Source organism: Argentina silus, assembly GCF_951799395.1.
Source record: "Argentina silus genome assembly, chromosome: 5".
Classification (NCBI taxonomy): Eukaryota; Metazoa; Chordata; class Actinopteri; order Argentiniformes; family Argentinidae; genus Argentina; species Argentina silus.
Genome location: NC_139659.1, coordinates 6,903,639 through 6,923,168, shown reverse-complemented (window position 1 = coordinate 6,923,168; position 19,530 = coordinate 6,903,639). Strand labels below are relative to the sequence as shown.

The following is a 19,530-nucleotide window of genomic DNA, read 5'->3' as shown; positions in this document are numbered from 1 at the left end:
TGTGAATTCCCTGCAGAGAAGCGAAACCTGTGTGTGTGCGTGTTTCTTGTGTTTATGCTGTTTGTATGTGTGTGTCTTTACTGTCTCACATTCCCTTGTGACATGTGGCTGCATTTTTGCAATATCTGATTAAGCACATTTGATCTGCCAGGAACTTTTAGTCAGAACAGTTTTTCCTCTCGTCACTAAATCTGTGATTAATCCCACATGGTAGTGCTTTCAACCCAGATATGTCACAGCAGACTGTCTTTAAATGTCTGGCCTAGCTTCTAACCCACTGTCGTACCGCAGCTGACTCCTCAAAACTGTGTGTGTGTGTGTGTGTGTGTGTGTGTGTGTGTCCTCTCTCCGTTAATTATAAACCTATGATTAATGATGAACCTATGAAAAAAGATATTGTGTGTCATAGCTTACACACAGATCTGTGTGTGTGTGTGTAGTTGTAATGCACCTTTTTCAAATCATTTAAATGGCCCTGAATATGAATATTCATTGGAGTTCAGTTGTAGTTTTTCCCCAATGAGGTCTCAGCATGTCTTCCTCTCCACACACGACTGACCAGAGAGTCCTGTATTCTGGCCAGACATTCTGCCACACTAGTTCCACTAACTCCACCCTGGAACCCTTAGTTAGTTCTAGAACATACAACCTCCTCCAATAAGGACGGCTTATCTCTTCCCACCAGCTCGTCCACCATTCGCCAGCTCATTGCCAGGGTAACAGAGGGTTCTAGGGACATACCGTGGTGATGGTAGAATTTTGACACGAGGAGCATCCAGCACAGTATCTTGTCAGAAACAGAATATTGTCTACCCTGTCTGCCTCCCCCCTCCCCACCTTCTTCTACTTACTCAGTGATGGGCGACTGGTTGCCTGTCGCGTTCACAGATTCAGCCTTGTGTGTAAGGTTGGTTTTAAGCCTTGCTTTTCCCTTCTGCCCACTCTGCTTAAAGCTGTGTGTGTGTGTGTGTGTGTGTGTGTGTGTGTGTGTGTGTGTGTGTTCTTGTGATCTTATTAAATCACAGGGGCTCAGACCCACTGAAGTGTGTTTTATGTGTGTACGTGTACTGATTGTTGTGAAAACAGTGCTGTGCTGCAGCTGTGCTTCTGATGCCTACCGAGGCCATTCCTCCACACCAGTCCTGTTTATGCTTAACTGACGGGACCCCCCCCCCCCCCCACACACACACACACACACACAGTAAGCCTATACAGAACACACATACACACACTCACTGACTCTCTCCACACATACTATCACACTCCATGTGTGACACACACACAGACACAGACAGAAGGGAGAAGAGCTGTTGTGTGTCTAGCGGTGGCTTTAACTGGGCTACATGTGAGCTGTCCGGACGTATCAACCACCAAAGCTCGTCCCAGTAACAACCAAACCCAAACCAACTAAAAAACCCAAACAGCTGTCCTCCCCTGAGCCTGTAGGGTAGGACACCTGTGTGTGGTTGGCGGTGGTTTGATCCATTTGACCTCACCTCCATGGTGTCAACCATTTAGGTTTGACCTTACCTCCATGGTGGCAGTAGTGGATGGTGGTTTGAATATCCCTATTCTATGGCTGGACCTCACCTTAATCATGGTGGCAATGGTATAAATCTACCGGTGAAATAGGGGGTGGGTTAATGGTTAACCCAATCAAAATAAGTCTATAATTCCCTATTCACTGGGAATGTCCCAATATGATTAGACAGGTATGTGGTGATCATGGAGAATTAGATTTCCTGAGGCATGTGCTTCCGTGAAAAGAAACCCCCCCTCTCTCTGAGAAGCTTGATGTTTAGACCTAGGCTTGATAGCGTAGGTAGTGATTGTGTGTGAACAGTTCTCTGTCTGAATTGCCAAGCTTGCATATGGACAAGAGACCACAGCCTGCTTCATGCGTAACATCCTCCGAGCTGCTTCAGGGGGAAAGTGTTTACACATGAGAGAGATTTATTTCCCCCGTCACCGATGGAGCCCGAAAATAGCCTTTTCTAAAGAGGCAGCTAAACTGATTAGCTTGCTGCTGCCTGTCTCCTGCTTGTGAATGTTCTCTCTGTTTTTGCAGAGGTGGGTGATGGTGGAGCTATTTTGGGTTTTTCCTCTCGATATGATTAAGGCTTGTCATTTTGAATGTCTCTTATTTTCCTGTTTTCCTGTCTGCTCGGAGGAGGACGTTAGCCGCCCTAGGTCAATTTTTCTCTCACACACCGATGCACACAGTATGTTTGTTTCTCATGCGTTTGGGTGGTCTTTGCAGGAAAATAAATAAGACGACTAGTGGAGTGTGCCAATGCAGGTGTTTGTGTGCATGTGTATGTAAGCTACATGTTTAATAGTTGAATGAATGTGTGTTGATGAGTTTTATAATATAGCCTATAGGTGTTTCCACACTGGGCTGTGTGTGTGTGTGTGTGTGATTTATAGTGTGTGTGTGAGTGGTCTGGTTTCTAGGACAGCGGTGCAGTGTTGGGACCTGAGCTAAATTTGTCCTTTCCTGTTCCACTGAAAGTTACTATGCTCACAAAAGCACACTGGCTTTATAACCTTATGCATGCATGCATGCACACACGCTACCACCTGGTCTCTCACCCGCAGCCTCAAGCGAGCCCATCTTCACACAAGCGAGAACATCAAGCTTCTTTAAGGCACAACATAAAAGTTGGCCAGATAAGCTGTAGGTGGTTTTATATAGGCTAGCCTTACAGCAGCAGTCTGAGACCACAACATAAACCCTCTCTCAAGCGCCTGTGTGCAATCTTAGATTTGTGTGTCCTCTCAGAGAGTTGTTGGTTAAAATACACACACACACACACACACACACACACACACACACACAGGCTCATGCTTGTCTCCTTCAGGCTATAAAAGTAGTACCTGCCTTATATTTACATTGGCCCCAGGCACAAGTTGCTGCCTAAGCACAGATTTAGGATCAGCTTCTCCCTACTCCAATCCTAACCTGAGCCGTTAGGAGATGGGATGCAAAGCTGACCTCAGGTCCATGCTTTAGGGACAACTTCTCCTTGATAGTTACATGAAGTACCTAGAACTGTATAACTGTACAGCGCTCTCAACACCACTGTACTACTATGATCCATGGCTCAACTTGGAGTTAATCCTACTCCATTTGGCTTGGTAACATCGTCTCACAGAGCAATCAGGGTAGCGCCATGGATACGCAAATGTGATACTGTACCACTGTGGAGCAACATACTACACACACACGCACACACACACACACACACACACACACACACACACACACACACAGGGACACGCACACACAGAGGCTCCCAGTCAACAGAATAACCTGATCCACTCCCTCTAGAACTGGGAAGGAGTATGCTCTGAGAAAACCAAAAATAAAACTAAGGGAATAAGAATTCTCCCTCTCAGTTTCACCAGGGGAAACCTGACTACATCGTTGACCTGAGCTATGCTAACCGTTTTAGCTCCAGCTCTCTCTCTCGCTGCTTTTGAAAAGAATCAGCTAGATACTGCCGATATTGTATCCTTCTGTTGCTGATGATATTGCCATTTTGGCCCTCCCAGCCTGGCCATCTAGTGACCACCGACCTGATCTCTCCCCCCCCACGTCCAGACGGACAGGATTTATGGAAGCCATTTTGAGGCCCTCTCAATGATATCCGTCTCCCATAATTCTCTTCTGTCAGTGTGGTTTTCAGGGCCCCAGTTATCAGCAGGAAAAGGCTTCCCCTGTGCCATTCCCCCCCCCCATTTTCTGTGAGATGGAGAGTGGAGCTTTGTACTGACAGAGGTAAATGTGGTGTCTGTCTGACTGGACTATAGGTTCACTCAGACTGTTACATTGCCACAACAAAACACCTCTTCTAGTCAGAGACGGGGAATGGCTGTCTGTCTTATCTTGAGGGGGTTTGAACCACCATAAATTGCTATTTTACAGTGTTGGTCATTCTTTGAGGAACAAAAACCCCTCTCATTGCTGTGAGTGTAAGTGTAGTGAAGTGTAAATAATTGCCAGTTTTACAAAACGTCCCCATTAAGCAGATTCAAGCTATAGGCCTAGTCCTGTGCAGACTTATGTGTGTTGAACCCTACTGATAGCCTGGTATGTAGGGCTGTCAGCATCACCAGGTCTATTCATTACCAATCCTTTTGAGGCCAAAAGGCTTGCTGTATTACACCCAACACAAAATGTGTCCTCTTATCATGGTGTCTAAATGAGTGAGGATACAATTGTATTGATTTGTCATCAGATAGCACCTAACTTCATCTATTCTCCATCGAGATGATAATGGTCATGGAATGATTTGTCATTTTAATATCAATGATTGTTACGGAATGATAACTGGAGGTAAAGGTGCCTTGAACCTGGTTAGATGTAGGTTTAACTGTCAGTTGTCTTCATCAAGAGTGATCTAGACTGTGCACATGCACCATGTAGCCCACGCTAAATTGTGACAAAATGTTGACTGTGCATCTCAGTTTCAGTTCATTCCTACCACAACATAAAATGTAGGCTTTTCATTTCAAGCCAGGACCGTTTTACTTAGGGTAATTTTGAGAAGAGAGTCTCTGCATCGGTGTGTATTGTGTGTGTTGTGTTGTGTAGTGGGAGTGTTTCTCTATAGTGATTAAACAGTGCAGTGGAAGTGGGTACCTGGAGACCAAACCATAATTAGCTGATTTTGTGGAAGATGGATTCAGAATGGCTTCAGTTGTTTACCCCGGCGATAGTGTAGCCTAGTTACAGTGGCTTGTGGAGGATAGGTGGAGTTTGGGCGTTGCTTTATGCTCATCACACAGCTCATCACAATAATGTTGACTATTACAATGTTGCATTTAGATTAGTCATTTAGAAAAACACCTTTTGGCCAAGGTAGATTTTCCTGGAAGCAGCCTACAATATGTGCCATTAAATGTTCTTTCAGCTTTCCTCTCCACTCAGGTGTCAGAACTCAAGCAAGGCTAGTTTTTCTCCTGTAGAAGCCCGAGTGAGTCTCAGCTCACTAATACCACACATATATCTGTCTCCAGTCAGGGCAAATAAAGGATACGATGGTGTTTGACTGCAGGGTTATGGCCATATCCAGATACATAAATGTTTCCCTCTATACACACACACATACACACGCACACACACAGGCTTATGGACTTTAATGCTCTGTATGCTTTCCGTTGCTAAATGGCCTCCGGGGTCTCTACTGTACTGTACAAGAGCAGGTCTCTCTCTCGGTGGTGAAATAATAGTCCCAGCAGCACTCTGAGAGGGGGAATAGGTGGCCAGGGCTAGGTAAGCATCGGAGGTGTTGTGGAAAGGAAATGAAAAGGAAATGAGAATGTTTTGGCCTTTCGTCTCCCTGGTCTCCCTCTCCTGGCTGGACGAGAGGGATTGTGTGTAGGCCTGGAGGTGTTTGACCCAGGAATGACCTCTCAGCTCTCAGGCCTCAGACAGAATGTCATGTTTCATGTTTTTAGAAAATAGAGGATAGACATTCCTGTGTGTGTGTGTGTGTGTGTGTGTGAGTGAGAGTGAGTGGTTATATCTTGTGAGCTCTATTGCATTAGGAGGTCGTCAGACTTTGGCCCTCAGAAGATCAGCAGTTTTACCCGTACTCCTGGGAAATCTCCCACAGAGAGAGTGTCCATTCTTACAGCTCTTCTCCCCTTCCCTTTCTTACTGTTCCTCTGTCTCCAGTGGCCACAATCTCACGCACACATTCACACTCATTTACACTGTCTGTGATCACCAATGCATTGCTAGGTAATAAGCATTGTGTTGGCTGCGCTTTTTTTTTTTTGCATCAGATTCATTGATTCGTACTGTAGCTGTAAATGAATGCCTTGAGCTGTGGTCTGTTAGCTGTATTTTTGTTATGAAGTCCATCAGTCAGAACAATGATTTAACGAACGGGTTCTCTTCTCTGTTCTCCTGCAGGGTTCCATCTCAGCGGCACAGTAACGGAACCGGCGACGTCCACGGAACCCGAGCTCGTCTGCAGCGTGAGCGTCAGCTTCGACCGCTGTAAGATCACCGCGGTAACCTGCGGCTGCGGCAACAAGGACATCTTCTACTGCGCTCATGTTGTAGCGCTGTCTTTATACCGCGTACGGAAGCCCGAGCAGGTCAAACTTCACCTGCCCATTTCAGAGACACTTTTCCAGATGAACAGAGACCAGCTCCAGAAGTTTGTTCAGTACCTGATCACAGTGCACCACACAGAGGTGCTGCCCACCGCACAGAAACTGGCTGATGAAATACTCTCACAGAACTCTGAGATCAACCAGGTTCATGGTGAGTAGGAGGTGATTGGAGGAGGTTTAGACTGGGAGGAGGTTTAGATTGGGACGAGGGTGGGCGTTGTCATTGGCTGTGTTTGTGGCTTATGGTGTGTTCGAGTCATGTCTGAATGTCGTAAATACGAGTTTCCCACTCGGAAATAAGCTCTTGAACGAGTCTTTAAGTCACAGTTCCAAGCAGGAAAATCAGGGTAGAAGGATAATACCTGAGTGGATGAGTTGTGGCACTTCCTCACCACCGCCGTAGAGAAATGGCTGCCAAAATACGTTTTTTTTTTACAGTAGATGTTTAATAATGATCAACAATTTTCATCATTTCTGTACAGTTTTGACATGGTTGAGAAAGTAGTTCCCCAGATGTCTCTTGAAAGCAATAAGGAGCACCAGAAGTAGAAGCTTTCTTAGGCCCATCTTGTGAACATTAGGAAATTGACGTGAGCTAGCTAGCTGCCGTCATATTCGCTGAAGAATTGTTCCGACCTCAGAAGCACTTGAATGCGCACATTTTGTATTTACGACTTTACCAACGTCACCGACTGGGAGGCTCTGAGTGCACAAGCCTAGATGACAGGAAGGAGAGCCTCACCACCCCTCTCTTCTTACACACACACACACACACACACACACACACACACACACACACACACAGGCTGTTATAGACCCAGTGCCTGGCTTAGATTTCCTCTTGTCTCGCACTAGTGATGCTCCAACCGGATGCTCCCATTCTGAGAGGAATCAGGAGAAACAGGCAATTTGGGATTGCAGGAGAGGGAAACACTTTGATCAGGTTACGGCTGTGTGACTGCACTAAAGAATACACACACACACACACACACACACAAGGGCTCACATAGGCTTTGATCAGACCATGTCTGTATGAGTGCATGGCAGGAATGCAGGATGTGGGGAAGTGTGTCTTATGAGACTGCCGACCCTGTGTGTGTGTGTGTGTGTGTGTGTGTGCGTGTGCGTGTGCGTGTGTGTGTCATTTGGAGTTTGGTGGGTCTCCTCTTTTCCCGTTGAACATATGTTTTAACATTTTGTATCTGGTGTCTATACCGCTGTGCTTACCACATTACGAGCATTGGTGTACAATGGGAACATGTTTAGCATTGTATGTGTTTGTGGATCCATGTTTTATGTTTGAAGGAAATGTATTCGGTTCATATTAGATTTGTTAAGCTAACTTACTGTGCGAGTTGTGCATTTAACTAAACAACAGTTAAAAAAACGGAAGAAAAAGAAAACTCATTAAGCTGCCCAGATAAAGCAGCGATGGCTCTTTCTCTGTGGTGGATGGTCTTTCTGTGCCCATTTGTGCTGTGTCTGATCTCTCTCTGTGTGTGTGTGTGTGTGTGTGTGTGTGTAGGAGCCCCAGACCCCACGGCAGGGGCCAGTGTAGACGATGAGAACTGTTGGCACCTGGATGAGGAGCAGGTCCAGGAGCAGGTGAAACTCTTCCTGTCCCAGGGAGGCTACCACGGCTCTGGGAAACAACTCAACCTTCTCTTCAGCAAGGTAACGCCTCTCTACTGTACTGTAGGCTATCGATTATCTGTCAAACACACGCACACACACATATAGGAATCACAGGGGGACTATTGTCCCTTGGGGATAGGTTAACATTATTGAATTGACTTGAGTGTGTGTGTGTGTCAGGGGGAAAAATGTACATGCCTTTGCTCAACTTGAAGTGTTGAGCAGTGCTATCCCCTTGTTTGCTCACTGCAAGAGCCAGCTATTCATTCATCAGGATGTGTTAAGGGTATAGATAACAACCCACCTGTCCAGTTTAGCTCTGTTGTCCTCCACCAACACTTCCAACCCCCCCCCCCCCCCCCTCTCTGTCTTTGTCCTGCAGGTGAGGGAGATGTTGAAGATGAGGGACTCAAACGGCGCGAGGATGTTAACTCTGATCACAGAACAGTTTATGGGCGACCCGAGGCTGGCTCTATGGAGGCAACAGGGCACCACCATGACTGACAAATACAGACAGCTCTGGGACGAACTAGGTAAGAATACACACACACACACACACGCCCATGAGTGTTATGAGAACATGGAGTCCTGAGCCTGATATGTTCTCAGTGAGTCAGCTGTGTTCCTGTCTCACTGCATTCTGAGAACTCGATGGTTCTGGAGTCTGGATGAGGGGCTACTTTATCACATGGCTCTGCTATGTTTGAGTGATCTTTGTATTCTTAGCTGTGTTCTTACTGCCAATTGTTTTTAGTTTTTTTTCTTGAGTTTCTAAGTCTATTGTATTTAGGGTTAGATTGAGAGGTTGATGCAGTATGAGAACTCTGTACAGTAAAACATTGAGCCCAGTGCAATGTGAGTTCAGTGTTAAGTGAGAAAATGAGGGCATGTGGGGCAGCAGTGTGTTACGTGAGCTGCCTTTCTCTTCTCTTTTTATTTCTTTTGCTCTTTATTTCTCTCTCTCACAAACACACACGCACACACACACACACTCTCAAACTCGTTCTCTCTCTTGTTCTGCAGTGGGGGATTGACAGAACAGATGAGATGTGGGCTCAAAGGCTCAAATTAGCCCCATCAAAGGAAGGGGGAGGTGTGTGTGTGTGTGGAAATAAATCCATCTTGCAAAGCCCAATATTGTTTTAATTAATGTGTGTGTTGGAGCCTTTGTAGTCAGAGCCACTCTTTCTCATCTGGGTTAGGTTTGAGGAGAGAGTAGAGAAAAAAAAATAGGCCATGCTTTCTCTCTCCTGAAGTGTGTGTGTGTGAGTAGTGTGACATCATTACACTGAGAGGATGGAATAATCCTTGGAATAATACTCAAACAAAGAACTCAGAACCCAGAAAGTTGCTACAGAGAAGTAGTTAGATGTAGTTAGCCAATTGAAGAACTTGGGGTGTAGAACGGCTGATTAGTTGTTTTTTTCAATATTGTTTGTTTTATATTCCCTATCTCCTCTCCCCTCCTCTTTCCCTCAGCTCATCGTTATCCTGTCATAATGAACTACAGCTGCTGTAGCTGTGTGTGTGTGTGTGCGTGCGTGCGTGTGTGTGCATGTGTCTGTCCAGTGGTATTTTGGATAAGCACGGAAGCAAATCATTGGGTTTAAGGATTATTTCCCTGTTTGCGTGTCATCGGTAGAAGCTCAGAATTAGTCTAGACCCGACCTAGTCTACCAACAACATTGTCCCCATCCCTAGTCCTGGTGTTGTTGTCATGGTTTCTGATTGATAGTACTGTATTCTCCCTGTTTGTTTTGTTGTTAGCGCTGTAGTCCACCCCTGCACTCTGTTTATGGTTGCTTTTCCTCCTTTCTTTGTCTACATTTCAGGTTCTCTCTCTTTCTTTTGTTTCTCTCTCTCTCTCTCTCTCAAGCGTTGTTGTCTTTGTTTCACTGTAAGCTTCAGATCCAGTAAACCATGCATGCTGCTATCTTGAAGGAAGCATGTCCCCCCTCTCCTTCTACCTTTTCCTCCCCTCTCTCCTCCCTTTCTCTTCACTCTCCTTGTCCTTGTCTCTGTTCATTTTCTTCTTTCCGTTTACATGCTTCTCTCTTCTCCCTCCATCTCCCTCTCTCTCTCTCTCTCATCTCTTCCTTTCTCCCTCTCTCTCTCTCATCTCTTCCTTTCTCTCTCTCATTCTCTTCCTTCTCTTCCGTCTGTTGTCCTTGATGCAGCCCAAACAAAGACACGGAGGATAAAGCCTCTCCTGCCCCCTCCCCCATCCTCCTTCTCCCTCCCTCATCCCTCTCTCCTCCGATGCTATTGCTTCTGGCTTCACCTCTCTCTGCCTCCTCCCGTCTCATTTTGTCATCTGTCCTCCTTTTCTATCCCTCCATGTATTTATCATTAATTTTCGATTTATTTTTCTTTCAGTCCTCCTTGTCCTCAATCCTCCGTGTTGCTCTCCATTTCATTTTCACACCCTTCTCCCCCTCCCCCTTTCGCTCTACCCCTCTTTCCTGCTCCTTTCATCCATGTCCCCTTTCCCTTTCTCAGTCCTTGCTGTAGTGTGTGTGTGTGTGTGTGTGTGTGTGTGTTTCTGATGTCAATGAGTGGCCCTTTTATGCCACTCATTTTTCCCTTTTCAAGGTCTCTACTCATAAAGACTTGAAAACGTGGATGAAAAGTAACAATGACACACAGTGGTATAAATTGGATACTCTGCTCTCCATCTCTCTATTCTGGTCTGTTTTGAACCATGAATTTATATGGAAATGTGAATTTGTGCGTGTGTGCTTAGGTACACAGTGCCAGACTGAACCTTAAGTGGAGGAGAGATGTTTGAGGCTCTGTGTTAACACTGTTGTCTGTCTTTTTCTCTCTCTCGTGTGTGTGTGTGTGTGTGTGTGTGTGTGTGTGTGTGTGTGTGTGTGTGTGTGTGTGTACACAGGGGCCCTGTGGATGTGTATAGTGCTGAACCCCCACTGTAAGTCGGAGCAGAAGTGTTCGTGGCTCAGGCAGCTTCGGAGGTGGAACAGTGTGGACGTGTGCCCCTGGGAGGACGGTAACCACGGAAACGAGCTGACCAATTTGACGAACGCACTGCCCCAGGGCGCCCACGGCAACCCAGGTGAGACCACACTTGAGAGCACACCCTTTTCCTTTAATCAACTCTCTCTCTCTCTCAGGTGCTCTGTGGGGAAAGTGGATTGTGTAAATCCTCTCCCTCTGTCCCTCCCATTCTCTCACTCTCTTTTAATCAACTCTCACTCCCTCTCTTTCTTTCCATCTCTGTGCCTGCAAGCTCCTTATTAGCTTTTGTTCGGCTAATGGAATGAACCCAATAACACAGGAAGGGTCCTCCAGCTATCGCTGCCCTCTGCCCCTGTCTGTGCCTGCACTAAATTAGAAATAACATATAAGCCTTTTAAACATTTCTATCAGGCAGCATGTTTCAATAGGAGCAGTGGGTTGAATGAGTAAGTAGTTCAGGTGGGTAGCTGAGGTGCTACACTTCTTTATTATAACTGCTATTGATTTGGTTGGTCAGGGATTTTGCTTTGTAAGCATACATACTGTGTTATTGCATTAGTTTGTAAAAGTGTGCACTTGATGATAGATTAACAATGAATGCACCAATAGGAATCTAATGTTACTGGTACTTTCACAGTAGGAGACGCTCCTGATGTTTTGTTGTTTGGCTTCATTGAAACAACCGTCAGTGGATATACGTCACTGTGTCATCTGATTCTGTGATTGGTTGACGGTGGTGTTCAGACCTCTGCTGATAGGCCAGTTGAGTCAAGCTTTCCCATTGTGTCCCCACCCCCCCAGACCCTTCGTCGCGGCCCCACCGGACAGTGTTCACGCGGGCCATCGAGGCCTGCGACCTCCACTGGCAGGACACACACCTGCAGCAGGTCATCACCGAGGACCTCTACACCAACTACTGTTACCATGACAACCAGGACCTAGGATCCCTCTTCGACGCCCGCGGCTGGCCCCTGTGGCATGGTGAGGAAGGATGGGTAGAACACAGAGATAAAAGATGAAGAGAGAGAGAGGTTAAGAGAATGAAAGTTAAAGAGGTGTGTGTGTTTGTTTGTGTATGTATTGACTCTCTCCCCTCCTCCCTCTCACCTGTAGAGCACGTTCCTACTGCGTGCGCAAGGGTGGATGCTCTGAGGTCACACGGCTACCCCAGGGAAGCCTTACGGTTGGCCATCGCTATCGTCAACACCCTGCGACGGCAACAACAGAAACAACTAGAGCTCTTCCGCAACCACAAGAAAGGTGAGTCATTCCTTTTATTTGTACAATCAAATTGTACCCCGAGAGCTGCTTAACAAAAGAGATCCATATTAATAACAGGATATATTACGAGTGTTTCACCAGATTATGACCCCTGTATGACCAGTGACTGCCTCCTCTCCAGAGTTGCTTCATAAAGGGATGACATCAGTCACCAATCTGGAGGGCTGGGTGGGCCACCCCCTGGACCCCATAGGCACCCTGTTCAGCACCTTGCTGGAGACAGGACGGGGCGACGAGGAGGGGGGAGCTACCTTCCTGGACTTCTCAGGTACACGCACGCACGCAAGCGCACGCACGCGCACACACACACAGCCCCCAGTGGTGCGCCATAGCTGTTGAACCTGTCTCACCAATCATGCCGGCACATATTCCAATCATCAGTGATGACAACATTAGAACCCTGCTGATTTGGCTCAAGTCATCCTCCAATCACAGCTCATGAATAAGAGATGGGGCATGAAAAACAGTCCAATTAAAATGTATAAAATATGCAAGAGGGAGACGAGGCATCAAATCAGATCCATTTGACTGTGACGCCACCCTCAGCTGGGTGAAGTTCACCCCTGGCTCTGATCTAAGGTCAGGTTAGCGTTTGAACTCCTACTGGTTAAGGTTATCATTTTAGGAGGGGAAACCTGAACCTATGTTGAGACTGTGATTATATGCAAAAGTCTGGCATCTAACTCCGTGAGAGGCCCACTGCCGTTGAACTTCTCAGTGCATTTCAATCAGGACTCGGAGCCAGTTGGATCATTTGATTAAACGACCAACAAGCATTTGGAAATGAGGGCAGAGCTGGCCGAGCTGAGCACATAATGTTTCTGGCTTTTTATAATGGAATTTGCTGAGCTTTGGCCAAGTAAATGCATTCCCTGTGTTACGCCTACATGCCCTTCGTCGACACACGCCATCAAATTAAAAACTGTGTGGCTGGTTCATAAGATGCTAGACTGAGCCCAACAATTGAGAAACATGTTCTTTGCTAATATGAGGTGATTGCAAAAGAGTGGTATTGAAAATCATAATTGAATCATTCTAAAAGTACACAAAAGAAACTGTGTGTGTGTGTGTATGTTGCTTCATTAGTGAGTGTTAATCCTCATGGGGTGAGCTCTGGAGGACGGGGAGGTATCATTAAGCCACTTGAACACATGATTACCGTCCACAGGAGAATACACACAGAGCAGAGGGAACAGTGAAAGAAAAAAATAAATAATAATATATATATCAATACATTGATCGCTAAAGCCTCAGACCAAAAGACAATGATAATGGGTTTTTAACAGTTGCTCTCTCTCTCTCCTCTCCTCCTTCCCCCCTCTTACCCTGGCCTCCTCTCTCTCTCCAACTTAATCCCCCTCTCTTTTCCTTCTCCACCCCCCTCCTCTTCCAGGCTCAGTGGGTTCAACCAAGAGGGCGGAGCCTCACCTGTTCCCACCACAGCGCTTCCTTGATGACGGTGAATCGTTTGTGGCGCTGGCTGTAGAAACAGCTCTGATTGGCTTAGGGCAGCAGAGGGTGATGCCTGATGGTTTATATGCCCAGGAGAAGGTATGTCGCAACGAAGAGCAGCTATTGGCCAAGCTGCAGGAAGTGGAGCTAGACGACATGCTGGTCAAGATCTTCCGCAAGCAAGCCATCTTCCTGCTAGAGGGTGAGTAGGAGAGTGAACCCAAATGCAAGCATATCTAGAGACAGACACATACACATGAACACACACACACACACACACACACACACACACACACACACACTCACAGCGGTTTTGAGTTGTTTGTGTCTGTGGAACGTAAAACAGTGTGAAACTTTGTTCATGCTCTGTGATCTGTCTGACGTGTCATGGCAGTTGCGGAGGTGGTTAGTTCTGTGAACTGCCCTTGAGGCCCAGCCATAGTCTCTCCCTCTCCCCCAGGACTAGCCCCTCCACTGTGTGTGTATCCGTGTGTATGTGTGTAAGTGTGTTTGTGTATGAGATGTGGTTTGGGGCCCACTCAGTTGAAACCACTCTAATGACAGAGTAGGCTGGCCTCTCACATATGGCTTCAACCAGCACAGTTTGTTTTGGATGCAAGTGTGAAAAAGGGCTGTGACACACACACACACACATTTAAAGCAGAACTGTGGCTGGGTTTGCTGTGGGAATGAGAAGGCTGTGTGAAGTGAGCCATAACTAGATTAGTGTCAGAAGTAGACTCGTCTCTGAAAAGTCCCTCTTGGACAACCTCTCCAAACTAAACATCAACACATGAACCGATGGAACACATGAATTTAAACCTAAACAATCCCTTTTTATGGTAATTGATTTCTCATGTTGCTCCTCTCTGATGTTGGTCACAGGGGCTCAGAGATGCCTGGTGGTGCTTTGGATGTGTCAGATGTTAGCTGTGTGAGAACACAACAAACACACACACTATGATAACAAATATACAGCATGACACACACACACACACAGACACACACACACACACACACACACACACACACACACACACACGCACACCATCAAACATACACTGACAACACAAAGCATGCCCTGACTTCTAACACAGCATGTTGGAATTGTAAAGCTGATCTATGCTGTAGTGAAGTGTCTCTCTCTCTGCCTCTCCCCCTTTGACAGTGTGTTTTCTCTCTCCTCCAGCTGGTCCCTACAGTGGTCTAGGGGAGTTACTCTACAGAGAGAGTGTACCCATGCACACCTTTGCCAAGTATCTCTTCACCTCCCTGCTACCTCACGACGCCGAGCTGGCGTACAAAATTGCACTGAGAGCCATGAGGTGAGTAAACCCCCCCTAACCCCCCACCAACACACACAGGTACTGTTATCTCTCTCTCTCTCTCTCTCTCTCTGTCTCTTTCTCTCTCTCTGCCACTCTTTCCCCTCTTTTACCTCTGAGGGAGTCAGAGATCAGAAGAGTGCAGGGAGAGAGAGGGGGAGGGATGAAGAGGGGGAGGAGAGAGGGAGAGAGAGACTCTGCCCCGGATTACAAAGAACATTTAACTTTAACTAGCAGCTCTGCCTTCTTTGATTTACACATTCTGTGTGTGTGTGTGTGTGTGTGTGTGTGTGTGTGTGTGTGTGTGTGTGTGTGTGTGTGTGTGTGTGTGTGTGTGTGTGTGTGTGTGTGTGTGTGTGTGTGTGTGTGTGTGTGAGAAAGGCTGGAGCTATCTGTGGAGCGCTGTTTAATCACAAAGCTGCCTTCCGTTGGAATCCTAGTTAAATAATTCAACGCCTTTGAAAATGAGTTTTAGAAAATGTGTGAATAATAAATATATGGCATTGGTTTTCATTCTGACCGCCATGGGTGCTATGAAACGTTTAGAACTTATTTCATTCCGCCCAAATTGAGCTCCTTTGATTTTTATGACATGTAAATCTGGAAATCCTTGGTGCAGTCCTCAGACATAGGCAGTCATACCAACCAGAATGTAAAAACTTCATTCAATGTGGATGGTAACAGACACAGGAGGGGGGGGGGCGGCAACCCTAGGACGACTATTGATCTGCTCTATAAAAAGACCACGGCTTCCTTAGAACTGCTTCACACTAGGAGGCCTTGGAGCTCTCAGCCCAACATGAGTGTGTGTTGTGGGGATGGAGTGTGTGTGTGCATATACCGTGTTGCAGGTTACAGATGGGAGTCCTGCTATGTGAAGATTTAACATTCTGTATCTGTCTGGGCGTGCAGGTTACCAGTCCTGGAATCCACGGCTCCATCAGGAGACCTGTCACGGCCTCACCATATAGTATCAGTGGTGCCCAACCGCTACCCTCGCTGGTTCACTCTGAGTCACATAGAGTCACAGCAGTGTGAACTGGCCTCCACAATGCTCACCGCAGCCAAAGGTAACCACCTGCATACAGTCTGAGCAGTGTTACATTTCTGAATCGGAACGTTGTGTGACGCTCATCTTAAACTATGTTTGTTTGCCCTCTTCCCCAGGTGACGGGCGTAAGTTAGAAACAGTGTTAGAGTCCATCCAGAAGAACATCCACTCCTCCTCTCATATCTTCAAACTGGCACAGGACGCCTTCAAGATCGCCACGCTCATGGACAGCCTGCCAGACATAACACTGCTCAAAGTCTCGCTGGAGCTGGGTCTTCAGGTAACACGCACACGCACACGCGCACACGCACACACACACCATCTCTACCTGTGTTGTCCTGTGTCTAATCTTCTCTCTCCTGTAGGTAATGAGAATGACTCTGTCCACGCTGAACTGGCGGAGGAGGGAGATGGTACGATGGTTGGTTACCTGTGCCACAGAAGTCGGTGAGTTGCCCCTCTATATGCCCCACCAGAGTTACTGTGTGTGAGTTTGTACTGCTGTGTGTGTGTGTGTGTATACATCGACTAACTCTCTCCTGTCCTCCATCTTTTCTCAGGTGTGTACGCGTTGGACAGTATCATGCAGAGTTGGTTCACCCTCTTCACCCCCACGGAGGCCACCAGCATCGTGGCCACCACCGTCATGTCCAACAGCACCATCGTACGCCTGCACCTGGACTGCCACCAACAGGAGAACCTAGCCTCCTCCGCCCGCACCCTCGCCCTGCAGTGTGCCATGAAGGACCCCCAGAACTGCGCCCTGTCTGCCCTGACTCTCTGTGAAAAGGACCACATTGCCTTTGAGACTGCATACCAGATCGTATTGGACGCAGCGGCTACGGGGATGAGCTACACACAGTTGTTTACCATTGCTCGCTACATGGAGCACCGTGGATACCCTATGAGAGCGTATAAGTTAGCAACGTTAGCTATGGCTCACCTAAATCTGAGCTACAACCAGGACACGCATCCAGCCATCAACGATGTGCTGTGGGCCTGTGCGCTGAGCCACTCTTTAGGCAAGAACGAACTGGCAGCTGTCATCCCCCTGGTGGTGAAGAGTGTGAAGTGTGCCACTGTGCTGTCGGACATTTTGCGGCGGTGCACGTTAACAACGCCAGGGATGGTGGCGCTCCACAGCCGCAGGAACTCTGGGAAGCTGATGTCATTGGACAAGGCTCCTCTCAGGCAGCTGCTGGACGCCACGATCGGGGCCTACATCAACACCACGCACTCACGGCTCACGCACATCAGCCCACGCCACTACAGCGAGTTCATAGAGTTCCTTAGTAAAGCCAGAGAGACATTTCTCATGGCGCACGACGGACATATCCAGTTCACCCAGTTCATAGACAACCTCAAACAGATCTACAAGGGCAAGAAGAAACTCATGATGCTTGTCCGAGAGAGATTTGGTTGAAAGACAAAAAAAAAAACAGTCGAAAGATTGATTCTCCCTTTTACTTGAGTCTGCCTTTGTATCCTTTTTAACTTAAAAAGTGATGTAAAACTAAAACGGAAAGAAAAAAAAACAAAACAAGAAAATGAAACGACTAAAAACAAACAATAAACACCACACCGGTATTAATGTGTATAGACCTATTTAGTTCAAACAAAAAAATGAAAATTGTCATGTCGTGGAAGTTTGTGTGTTTCCCTTTATATGTATGAAAGTGAGAGAGTACGTGAGAGGGAGAGAGAACTAAAGAGAAAAACAAAATCTTTTGGTTTACACTGAGTATATGTTGTCCAGTGGCGAAACGTCCACCTAGCACTCCTGTTCCTCTGTTACCGCTCACAGCCTCAAAGAGATGAGAAACGGCTTATAACCAAACGGAGCAACTCCATCCGAAGTGACAAGTACCTCTTAAGGATCCAGCTTTACTCCTCCCCTGTCCTCACCTGTCCACCCATCCACTCACTCAGTGTAGTCAAAGTGGTGTGTTAACCGTTAAAGAAAACATCAACACAATACTGTTTTCTTCCTTTCTTTTTTCCTTCTCCTGAGTAACCATCATCACCGACTCCAGGCTGACTATCATGACTTTGCAGTGTTGTTCATCAAGATGCTTCACACACTCACAGAAATACACTTACTGTAAACACACACACACTCGCAGAAACACACACACACACACAAACTGTCATAGTGCTTGCGCTTGTGGAAACTTAGCGACTGTCAACATACATTCTCAGGGATTTCTCTAAAAAAAAGCAAACGAAAATGAAAAAGAAAGAATGAGAGCATTTTATTGTACTGTATATATGATAGTATATGTCTGAATATTGAAAAAAATGTATACGTTAACTAATTTATAAAAGAATATTCTATGTAATGCAAAATACTTGAAGCTGCAGTACCTTGGTTTTTAAAACAAAAACATATCAGAAGGACTTAAAACGTGCGCCTTGCATTGCATCAGGGGCCAGGTCAAGCAGTAGGACTTGTTTGCTGGGTGACTATGCAGAGTCATCCAATGAACTGCATGACAGGAACTGGCCTATTGCAAAACAAGAAATGGACATGTATTTTGTATGGACGTTCAGAATATATGTACACACAATTGTATTGGGCACCATAGAGGAAGAGGAAAGTGAAAGAGACCTCCAAGGAGCCAGAGCAGCGAGCCTTAGCATTAAAGATGGAGAACGCAGGAGAACATGGGCCCAGTGCCTACCAAGCCGCGAAATGTAAATCCGACAGATCCCTGACTCTTTTACTAATAATCAGCATAACATTATGCTGTGATTTGAATTTGGCCTGACCACACCTCATGTCTCCTTCCGCAGTGATCAAGTCACAAAAAGAAGCTCCATTTTATGCACAACAAATAACATGTACATGCCTCTTCTGCTGACATCTTGACTTTGTGCAGGACAGAAAGTTGCTATGTAGGTCTTGACTGTTCCAATTTTTTAATGCTTTTTTATGTTTCTCTCTTTTCGAATTTGTTTTTCGTTTCTCTCTAGAATTCCTCAAACAAGAACAGCCTTCTTTCTTGCCTTGTCTTAACGCTTTAAAATAACCAAACGGGAGTTCTAACTACCAAACTTTGTTCATTAAAATGAAAAAGCCAACCAACTTTGGTTACAACTTAGTGTCTTTAATTTTAGCTGAATGGTTCTGTATTCTGTGCTTTAAAAAGCCCCTTTCCTCTGTTTTTCGGTGCAAAAACGTTGTCTAGTGTCTCTTGTTCTCTCCTCCATTAGAGGTCTGTTTGTAGCTCCTTTGTCTAGAGACAGAAATATCATGTTCCATTTTATTTATTGTAATAGGTAAACGATTGTACTTCTTCAACCGTGTCAACATGCTCATGAAGTTGAAATTAAGATTTGATACACCGATATCAATTTATTTATGTAACTAAATCACTGTTTTATAAACTTGTTAATGATTCAACATTTTTTTGTTTTAATTAAAATTAGTTTTTTGAGAGGACATGTTGTCTGATGTTTGTTTCTGTACAATCCTACTGTACTTCAGGTGTTTTAGATGTTCTTATTTTGAGTGAGTAAACCCTGTAATTAATTTGGAAAGTGATGAATCTACAGGGAGTAGAAGCAGAAAGGAAATTGAGTTAATTCTGCCCAGTTGTGTTAGAGTATGTATGCTTTGGTTTGTCGGCCACATTTCAACTGATCTGTTCTTCAAAGCTTCAGATGAAGCCTGGGAGGCAT

General features: G+C 46.0%; 1 protein-coding gene across 1 annotated transcript in view; it reads left to right on the top strand.

Annotated features, from left to right (window-relative positions):
* Positions 1-19,291, top strand: part of LOC310804915 (zinc finger SWIM domain-containing protein 6-like) — a gene marked incomplete at its 5' end in the record, with an annotated part of 37,358 nt that extends 18,067 nt beyond the window's left edge. Inside the window, 13 exons of the mRNA XM_083670347.1 lie at positions 5,924-6,280; positions 7,655-7,803; positions 8,147-8,297; positions 10,658-10,837; positions 11,542-11,721; positions 11,854-12,000; positions 12,143-12,289; positions 13,415-13,675; positions 14,663-14,798; positions 15,711-15,868; positions 15,966-16,129; positions 16,215-16,296; positions 16,410-19,291. Coding sequence (XP_083526473.1) covers positions 5,924-6,280; positions 7,655-7,803; positions 8,147-8,297; positions 10,658-10,837; positions 11,542-11,721; positions 11,854-12,000; positions 12,143-12,289; positions 13,415-13,675; positions 14,663-14,798; positions 15,711-15,868; positions 15,966-16,129; positions 16,215-16,296; positions 16,410-17,272 — 2,975 coding nt within the window. The 3' untranslated portion in view covers positions 17,273-19,291. The remainder of the gene's footprint in view (positions 1-5,923; positions 6,281-7,654; positions 7,804-8,146; positions 8,298-10,657; positions 10,838-11,541; positions 11,722-11,853; positions 12,001-12,142; positions 12,290-13,414; positions 13,676-14,662; positions 14,799-15,710; positions 15,869-15,965; positions 16,130-16,214; positions 16,297-16,409) is intronic.
* Positions 19,292-19,530: the final 239 nt, after the last annotated feature.